Here is a 10508-nt window from a genome sequence, read left to right on the forward strand (position 1 = left end):
CCCAAAGCTGGCCTTTGCCCAAGTACATAGGCTCTTTGCAATGAATCCCAACCCTCTGACCCCCTTGTATGAAGTTATCAACTTTGTATTTTACTAGTTAGTGTTTTCCTACCACCCTTTACCCTTATCCTTTACTCCCCCCTCAGTTGTAAAACTCTATTCCTGCACTTCCACTATCTTTTTAGACTTAAGTCCTGCCCCCTTTATGTGAGTCTTGCCTTGGGACCCATGAGTTCCCTCAGAACTTGGACACATAAGGGCTGGCATTTCCACACTGCACACATCCCTATTCTGATTAATGAACTTGGGTGTGAGCACTGTCCGGGGTCCTTTTGAAACCCTTATGGAACTTTGACACACTCAAGTCTGAGAAAGGCTTTGAAGTAATGGCATCTTAAGGCAGTTTATTCCATAGCTCGGGGAGGAGCCAAGAATCAGGCTTCCTCTGGTTGTATTTTTATGTATTTTTCTGATGTAATCTAGTACTTCTGGTTTGTAATAACTTGTAATAAACAACGGGGATTGCTAGTGAAAAAGGGTAGGTAATTATGCATGTTCAAGGGTAGAAAATATGCCTATAAGACTACTTTTAAGTCTGCCTATTCAAACTGCGTTTAGAAGCCATGCCTATAGGGTATTTTAATTCTGCATCTTCAAAAACTGCATTTAGAAAAAATGCGCCAAATTGGTCAACCAATCAACAATGAACCAAATGGAATCAAACTTCCTCAAGCTCCTTGGCAGCCCTACCACATAGTCTATAGTAATGTGCTGTCACTTCCCTCCGGTATATCAATCTTCTGAAGCAAACCACCCAATTTCTAGTGCTTATACTTGAATTATTGATTGTTCAAACACCGTGAAACATGACCAACAATGTCCTTATTCATCCTTCTCCACCAATAATGTTACTTCAAATCACAATACATCTTTGGGTGAAGAGAATACCACGAACCGTAAGCATCCTCAAGAATCAACTCTCTCATGCCATCGACAATGGAAAAAAACTTCGACCCTGATATCGCAATACACCATCATCAACAATAGTCACATCCTTAGCACCAGCTCGNTACTATTTGAGTTTCTGAAAATGCTTGTGCAATTCATCTGTTTGAAGTTGCTCGACTTTGATTTGAAATCCTTTTGTTTCGGCATCTGTTTCTTTATGTGATTCTGGTTTCTTGCTATCATTGAAACTCGACTATACTTTTTCAGAAGGGTCTTTTACTTGACCCTTTGAATGCTTCTGATACTCTCTCTTTTCTCTACTACTAAGACAATAAAATTGACCTATGTGACTACCATGTTTCGATGGTTCGCTGTCTACTGACTTTGTGATTGTTATTGCATGTTGTTTCTCATTGCCATAGCTTGGTCTCGCATGCCTAATGTTTATGCACTCTATTTATATGCTGAATTCCCCTCTTGAATGATCTTCAATTTTAGACTGATTTCAAACCTTTCTTTGTGGAATTCTAATTGCACTCGTATGTTAAGTAATTGATTCTTTTCCTTGTTTCGCCTTACTGAATCCCTTCCCAAAATTAGTACATTCCTGTACTTAGACTTAATTACTTACTCGGTGGTTTTACTACTTCTTTTATGGCAATAACCAGTATGCCTATAAATTGATTTCTTTCCTTATTTTTGAGTCTGTCACTGCCCGTTAAGAAGGTGATCCCTTAATTAAAGGCAATCATGTGTGTAATTGATTCTGAATAGTGATTGTTTCCATGTTTGTGGCTTATTACCTCTCTTTTACTCGTTTTCAAAAAGCTATAAATACCTTGTACTTCTCTTCTTTCAAACAAGACGAACACTTTAGTTCTGAACACACACTTACACTCAAAAAACTCTCTCTTGCTTTACTGCTACTTGTGCTACTGCCTGTTTAGCCGGCTGAAAGCCAAGGCTAGGCTTCGAAGTCCTGCTTACTTTTCTTTACTGCACTTTGCTTCTCTGACTGGTATGTTCTAACTAAGTTTTCAGCATCAACAACAACATGTTTCTTTACTGTTTCTGTCATTCTTGTTTGTCTCCTGTTTATATTTAACTAATTTCCATTATTAAGCATGCTGCATTCTGCCTTTTCTATTCTGAATTAATGGTTTGTTACTTACTTATCATAGCTTGTGCACCTTAAATCCCCACCCCCAATATGTTTGATAACTGTGGGGCATGGCAACATTAATTATTGTTGTCCATGGCCCAAACTTGATCCTCCTGGGATCATAACCCCCATGTTTCCTCTGTTTGTTGTGTATTCTGGTTGGCTCATAGGCATGCCAGCATCTTCTATTGTTGTGCATGCCCAAAGCTGGCCTTTGCTTCAAGTACACAGGCTCTTTGCAATGAATCTCCAACCCCCTGACCCCCTTGTATGAAGTCATCAACTCTGAATTTTTTTTTACTAAGTACTATTTCCCAATCACCCTTATCCCTCTCTATTTTTCATTGAGTTTTAAATCTCTCTTCCTGCACTTTCACTCTACTCTTAGATTTAAGTTATGCCGCTCTTGTGTGAGCCTTGCCTTGGGACCCATGAGTTTCCTCTGAAGTTGGACACATAAGGGCTAGCCTTCCACACTGCACTCATCTCTATTCTGATTAGTGCAACTTGGGTGTGAGCATTGCCCGGGGTCCTTTTGAGAGCCTTAGGGAACTTTGACACACTCAAGTCTGAAAAAGGCTTTGAAGCAATGGCATCTTAAGGCAGTTTATTCCATAGCTCAGGGAGGAACCAAGAATCAGGCTTCCTCTGGTTGTATTTTTTATGTATTTTTCTGATGTAATTCAGTACTTCTGTCTTGTAATAATTTGTATTAAACAACGGGGATGGCTAGTGAAAAGGGGGGGGGGGGGTAATTATGCATGTCAGGGGTAGAAAATATGCCTATAGGACTATTTCAAATCCTGCATATTCAAACTGCATTTAGAAACCATGCCTATAGGGTGTTTTGATTCTGCATATCCAAACTCCATTTAGAAAATATGCCTATATGACTGTTTTAAATCCTGCATATTCAAACTGCATTTAGAAACCATGCCTATAGGGTATTTTAAATTCTGCATGTTCAACTTTACGCCTAGATAACCTGCCTATAGGACTCCACTTTAAGTTCTGCACGCTTGTTACCACTTAGACATCATGCTCTAGGATTTAAACGGCTATAAATTAGTACAATGTCCCAGAATTAAAGACAGTACATTAGTTATCATGTTCATAAGGTTAAAACCAACAATAATGGATCCTGTCACCTGCAACTAGTCTAATTTAAATCATCCTATTCTGAACCAGTGCTTAAATAACTTAATTTCTCCGTGTTAACACGATTTAGCAAGCATGCCTATAGGATTTCAACTATTCGTTTTAAGCTGTGAATACACTCAAAATCAGCAATAGATACCATGTTTCTAAGGTCTCACTTAAACACTTAGGCAAGCCTTAGGCAATAATATAAATAAAATTGAACTCGCCTCCGTTATTTGTTACAACCAGCATGCAGGCCTGATTCGTGTTTCCTAACTGAGTCATGTAATAGGCCAAGCTTGCTGCAACAACAATCTCCTCTTCCCTCAAGTATTTTTAGAATCAGACCTTACTCATTTGTTTAAGTCATGTTATTGGATTGTTTTGTTTGAGGAGGTATACTTGAGCCTTATGTGTTTATGTGATTCCCCTTAAATGTGCAGTCTTCTCTATGTTTTGTATGTCGCCCTAGATTTTTCACCTTTGAAACCTCAAGTCAGCCTAATATCCTTCCCTTTTAGGATTAGTAGTCCTAAGTGCCTCCGGGACTGATAGGAATGAGGCGGGTAATAGCATGCAATAGTGGTCGAGACCAATCCGCGCTTTTGTACCTTAAACGGGGTGGGAAAGGGTAGATATGGATATGATGACCGGTGCGCTAATACCACGTGTAGCCCCTCTTCTGAGGAGTGATTACCAGGTATTGCATTGGTGTGATCCATATTTTTAATAAACCTAGGACCCCCTTTCTTTTATTTCCCTTTTCCTTTAAAAGCATTGCAACTCTTTGTTTAAAATCAGCCTTAATTGCTCTTTCAAACGATTGTTTATTAAAATCCCCTCTTATTTGAGCTTTATCTGTATATATGTTAATTGAACCAAATTCACAAAGAACTATCTGGCCGGGAACCACACTAGTGGATCTTGAGGGGTGCCTAACACCTTCCCCTTAGGATAATTTCAAGCCCTTACCCTATCTCTGGTTATCAAATGAACTTAGAAATGAACCTTGAAGGTGTCCTAATGCACCATAAATCATTAGGTGGCGACTCTTCAAATGCTAAACCCAGTTCCCAAAAGGAACGAGTTGTCTTATACCAAATGTCATAAACCCGATTTCGCGAGAAAAAGGTGGCGCGACAGTTGTCACCTGTAGAAGCGGCAGAAAACCACATACGTCACTCTGGGTGCCCATGCTAGCCCGACACATACTCCTGTACAAGTAAGCGAGAACAGCAGCACTCCAACTATACTAGGGTAACTCATCTAGCTGCTGAAGATGATGTAGAAATCACATACTCACTAGATTTCCCGAAGTGTTCGGGAAAAAGACATCCCCAAAAAGAAGGAGCAAGGCCAACCTCGTGTACCGGTGAATATGTATATCATCTGTCTCACCGGTGATGTCGGGGTGCAATACCTCCAAATGCTGTCTAATAGTTGTCACAGAAATGCGACTGCCCCCTGAAGCTGCAGCCTCACCCTGTGGCCTGAAACCAATGAAATGCTGCAGCAAGTCCAAATACTGGGCACGCGACATAGATCTCATATACTGAGGCAGTGCAACGGCAAGTCCATCAGCAGGCAGCCCATATAAAACCTGAATATCCTGAAGCGTGATGGTGGCCTCACCAATGGGCAGGTGGAAAGTGTGCGTCTCCGATCGCCACCGCTCTATCAACGTCGTGATCGGAGACCAGTCGAGCTGCAGCCGCCCAATCTCAAAAATCCTATAGAAGCCCGTATCCCTCAGGCGCTGGACTACGCAGGGATGGAAAATCCTGTCCTTCATAAAGTCCCACAAGTCGTCCACTCTCCTGGCGCGGAGAGTCTGGTCCAATAGATGTCCCTCCCATACGTAGGCGGACCTATGATCGCCCTGTAACACTAATATCTCATCCGAGAAAGGTCCAGGATGCACAGGCGACACGTCCATGTCATCTATTGTAAATTAAACAATATTAATTGTGTGTTTGTGTTATAATAATTAATAATTAAAAATAATTATTTAATTGGACAGAGCATATATCTATGGGTTCCAGGATCGATATTTGAGGCCCAGCTGCACCAAGCTACCCTGAATTCTTATGTGTGTCAATTTCAATATATTTAAAATTTTGTTAGTTTTATAAATTAAATAATTAATTTTTAATTGGACAGAGTATATATCTATGGGATCCAGGCTCGATATTTGAGGTCCAGTAGCTCCAAGCTATCCTGAATTCTTGTGTGTGTCAATTTCAATATTTTTAGAATTTTGTTTGTGTTATAGTAACTAATATATAATTATTTAATTGGATAGAGTATATATCTATGAGTTCCAAACTCGATATTTGAGGCCCAGTAGCACCAAGCTATCCTGAATTCTTACGTGTGTCAATTTTAATATTTTTAGAATTTTGTTTGTGTTATAATAATTAATATTTAATTATTTAATTGGACAAAGTATATATCTATGAATTCCACGCTTGATATTTAATTGGACAGCATATATTAATTTGTTAGTTCTGTGTGTTTGTTTTATAAATTAAATAATTATTTTTTGTAAAGTGTAATTTGACAGAGTTTGTAGTTAGTAGATACTTAAACTACAGAGATTCTACGCTAAAAGGCTCTATATTTTACTACGCTAAAATACTATATATTTTACTACGCTAAAAGGCTCTATATTTTACTACGCTATAAGGCTCTATATTTTACTACGCTATAAGGCCACTAGTCTTTAAAGTAATAAATAATCTAAACTAAATAAAAACAACAAATATATTTTAATAACATAACATTCACGAAATTACATATAAAACAGTAAAAGAAATTTATGAACATTTTTGTTAACAAGAAAAATTATTTCTCAACTTTTAACTATTTTTTTAAACACTAATAATTTAATCCAGATAAAAATAACGTACTAATTTAATCGCAAACAAAACACAAAACAACGTGGAAACACATTCAAGACAACTAATATGCATTATTATACGAGTTTTGACATAAACTAAATCGGAATACCTCGATTTATGTTAGATCGGAAGAGCATTTTTAGAAAAGTACGGTTTGAGCCCGAAACGAGGAAACCACAACAATAGAAGGCTTGTTGTATGCGGGACCGTACAATCTTAACTTTTTGTTGTGACGGGTGGGGTCCGACTCGAATTTTTTTGAGAAAACGAGAGGGGGGGGGGGGACCGCTGTTTGTTGGATTTAAAAATGGAGGTGTGTTCTGGTTTCTGTCGTGGGGAAGAAGGGGGACTTTTATTTTAATAGGTAAACCCCGGTATAATACCGCACTATATATGAAACGCGATATTACACTGCGCTTTACTTTAACGGCTAAAATTCTGTTAAAGTAAATGCGGTATAATACCGCCTTTTGTATAGAAAAAATACTTTTTTTTTACATTGTAAAACCGTATTTTGAGTCCAAAAAATTAGCATTTAGATTTCGGACTCGCCTTTCCTCATCTAGTAATATTAATAAACATTCAAGTGGTTTTTTAAATAGATAACGTAAGGGTGGGCGGGTATGTGATCAATCATCAGTGATCGGAACAGCACCGCCGCGTCTTTCACTTTTTTGGTCAGACAAAACCCCTCCCATAAAGTTTTGATTGGATATATATCAATTAAAATCAGAAATTTTATCCACTTGCCTAGGTTTTTGCATTATCCCCCTTTTTTCCCTGCTAAGATATTTTTATTTCGCTCCTCTTAATCTTCTTCTTTTTTATTTTGCCAAAAAAGAAAAAAGACAGAAACTTAGCAGCAACATGATGAGAAGGCAACAAGATCAACAATCTAAGCTTCTGTACGATCTTTCCACTATGGTTCTTAACATTCTCCGATCTCCAACGACGGTGCCGTTCGACTTTTCCGACCAGTTTACGGCGCCGGCGAGGCCACCGGTGCAGCAGATTACTCCGGCGGGTTTTGCATCCCTGCTGCTGGGTATTTCTATGGCTTTGATGATCTGTGGATCTGTAACATTCTTTATTGGGTTTTTCATGTTGCCATGGATTCTTGGGTTGGTGATGGTTTTGTATCTTGCTGGGATTGTTTCTACTTTGTCAATGATTGGACGTGCCATTTTCTGCCCTATGCCGCCTTCCTCTCAACCGCCAAGAAAAGATGTTCAACGTAAGGATTGTTGAACCTTTTTTCCTTTTATAGTTAATAATGTTTTAAGCATTCTTAAGATGTTTGTTTAGCTGTTCAACTTGGAGATCGACTCCCTTAATTCTTGCTCTTATTTCTTTTGTACGTCTCCCGCTTGTTTGATTGTTACGAGCTTTCTTTTGATCTATTTTCAATGTTTCATATCTTTGCTAGATTTCATTGTGGTGTTGTGACTAGTTCTAAAATACCGACTTTAAATTACGGGCGAGTCCCGGATTTTTGAATATTACGGCTTTGAGTTTGGAATTCTACCGCAACCTTTTTGATTTAACACATATACCAGATTTGAGCCAAAAGTTAGTTGGTTCACATGAACCCGTAACTAAAGCACCTCTAATTTAAGTTAGTAAGTTACATTAAACTATTGCAACTGTAGTTGTTTAATGATTTATCAAGTTATTTAGATTATTTTCTAGATATCAGTTCATACAACTTTACAAGGGCAGCCCGGTGCACTAAGCTCCGCTATGCGCGGGGTTTCGGGGAAGGGCCGGACCACAAGGGTTTATAGTATGCAGCCTTACCCTGCATTTGTGCAAGAGGCTGTTTCCACGGCTAGAACCCGTGACCTCCTGGTCACATGGCAATGGCAGCAACTTTGCACTGTTTAGTTATTTAATTTTGAAGTTTGATGATTATATACTCATTTGCACCAACTAATTGAATCAAATGACAACTATATGACTAATAGTAATTATTTCTTGAGTGAATGAAAACTGGAAGGTGAAGTAACTCATGTGACATGTTTTCTGGTTGCACTGATTTTCGTTTTGTTAAGAACTCATATTTTGGATATAACAGAGTTGAGTTTCCCTCATCTGTTCTCTTTATACTTGACATTTATGAATATGATTTCATTCTCTCTAAGGTGCCCTACTTTACTGCCTGCTTCATATCTTATGCAAATTGGTTTAATATCTCAAAAACCATATTTTAGACATAGGTGCCCTCATCTGCTAATTTCCTTACTTTCCAAAATTTAAAAAGGTATTGGGATTTTTCTAGATAGTTGCCTATTATTTTCTTTGGGCTTTCCAATATTTTAGAGACTGGTTGGCCTATCTTCTTAGCATATAAGATTACCTGGTTTGATGTTTTTTTGGTCAACTTGGCCTCCATGTTTCTTACTCCCTCCGTTTCAATTTAGATGAGGTAGTTTGACTCGTAACGAAGTTAAAAAAAAAAAAAAAGACTTTTGAAACTTGTGGTCTTAAAAGTTTAAGGGGTAAAAGTTTTGTGGTGTCATGACAATTGTGCGGTTATAAAAGCATCCCATTAAGGGTAAAATGGGAGTTTAAAGTTGAATATTTTCAATTGTAGAAATGTGTCATTCTTTTTGGAACGGACTAATAAGGAAAGTGTGTCATCTAATTTGAAACCGAGGTAGTAATTATTTCAGTAGCAGAGTGAGTTGAAAGTATGATGCAAATAGTCACAAGAAGATCAACTGACAAGAGTAGGAAGAGTGTTTTTCACTTTGCTATAGTTTGATATATTAGGAAAAACAAATGAATGGTATATTGCTACACCCAAAATGTAACAGAATTTTGCCCTTTGAGAATGAATCATTGTTTATAATGTATTTAAGGTAAATAATAAGTTATTTATCATCATAGAGTTGTAGTTTATTTTGCATCATAGCTTTCTTTGTGAATTCTTAAAGTAGGGGGAGGTTTTACAAACACTTACTTGGCACGTTTAGTCTCCAATTCTCAGCATGTGCATTCGACCTACATTAAGTTCAATCAGCTTCTGAAATCGTGCTATGATTGGATATAGATATTAGTACAACTTATCTATTTGGTTAAGATTGAAAATTTTCTGTTTAAGTTTGTGAGGGGACCGTTACAACTCAGTCTTCGGTTGTTTGAGGAAATAGTATGACAGAGAAATCACCTATGTTTGCTTCACCAAATTCATTCAATCTAGCTGTATTAGACTGCTCTTTTCCTTTTTCGAAATAGGGTAGAAACTCAGGAGTCGTACTTCCCATTTGTTTTGTTCCCTCGACAAGTAGTTGTTGCTTCTCAAGAATGATTTATGTAGGAGGTTGAGATACAATGCGGTGCATGATGTATTGTCCAGTTCTATATGATATCTCATGTTTCATATCTCTGTCTACTCGTCTATGTATATTCTCTATGCTTCCCCAGAATGATTCATGTGTGATATTGAGATGCTGATGTGGTGCAAGATGTATTCTCCAGTTCTATTTGATTTTCCATGTTTCATATTTGTGTCGACTCATTTGTTTATATCCTCTGTTGCAGCCTGTAAAATATTGTGAAGCAATTTAAACGTTTGTATTGGACACCACAAGGGTGAGGAGTATGGTGTAGCTGCCTGCAAATGTTTAAAAAGAGGATGCAGGAGTGGTATACTATATGCTGCTCCTTATTGCAGCCAGCGGGAGAGGACAGTTTAGGTATTTAAAAGTGAAAATATTTTATTAGCTATTTCTTATAGGAAAGATCAAAATGGTTGTGCCTCGTTATTATTATTATTTTTTTAAATTCTCAGTGCACTATGTTGTGTCTCTGCTGACATTCAAGATGTAGAAACATTTGCTGTGAGATTGCTGGAAATGAAGTACAATCAAAGCTTAATTAGTAGTATTTTAGCTCCTGATATATGATCATGTCATTTGGAAAAATATAAAGGAAAATCTCCCTGTTCAAAAACGAAAAAAAGAAGGTTGTTTCTGTTCAATTGTAAGCTGTGAATTTGAGAACTGACAGGCTTCTTTTGCTTTAATTTTTTTTTTTTTTTTTTGGCAAAAGCAATATGTAACTATGGTGTGTGCTCAGGTTGACATTTTCTGAGCAAAGGGATTTTCCAAATGTACGTAACCATCAGATGCATAAACCAAATGTAGGTGCTTATTCTTTTGTGTAATGTAATTTTTGTTTTTCTATTATATACCCCTCCTAGTCAAATTAAACAGCTACTTAACTATTCATTAAGATCTCCATTAAAAGCTTAGGTATGAATAATCATTCACGTGCATGCATTTGTTTGGCAAAGAATGGATGTTAAGAATGGATCTTAAATATGAATAATTAAGGGCACATGACTCCATCCGGAA

At 37.5% G+C, this 10508-nt stretch overlaps 1 protein-coding gene across 1 annotated transcript; it reads left to right on the forward strand.

Moving 5' to 3' along the window:
• Positions 1 to 6735: 6735 nt before the first annotated feature.
• Positions 6736 to 10202, forward strand: LOC109240138. Its single transcript, XM_019406761.1, has 3 exons — positions 6736 to 6827; positions 6992 to 7384; positions 9694 to 10202. The coding sequence occupies exons 2-3, from the start codon at positions 7018 to 7020 to the stop codon at positions 9708 to 9710; spliced, it is 384 nt and encodes a 127-aa protein (XP_019262306.1). The 5' UTR covers positions 6736 to 6827; positions 6992 to 7017; the 3' UTR covers positions 9711 to 10202.
• Positions 10203 to 10508: the final 306 nt, after the last annotated feature.

The sequence above is a fragment of the Nicotiana attenuata genome, unplaced genomic scaffold, assembly GCF_001879085.1.
Source record: "Nicotiana attenuata strain UT unplaced genomic scaffold, NIATTr2, whole genome shotgun sequence".
In the NCBI taxonomy this organism is placed as follows: Eukaryota; Viridiplantae; Streptophyta; class Magnoliopsida; order Solanales; family Solanaceae; genus Nicotiana; species Nicotiana attenuata.

What these genes read in the sequence shown, in the direction of transcription:
- LOC109240138 (XM_019406761.1), top strand. Translation starts at nt 7,018, where the DNA reads ATGATGAGAAGGCAACAAGATCAACAATCTAAGCTTCTGTACGATCTT.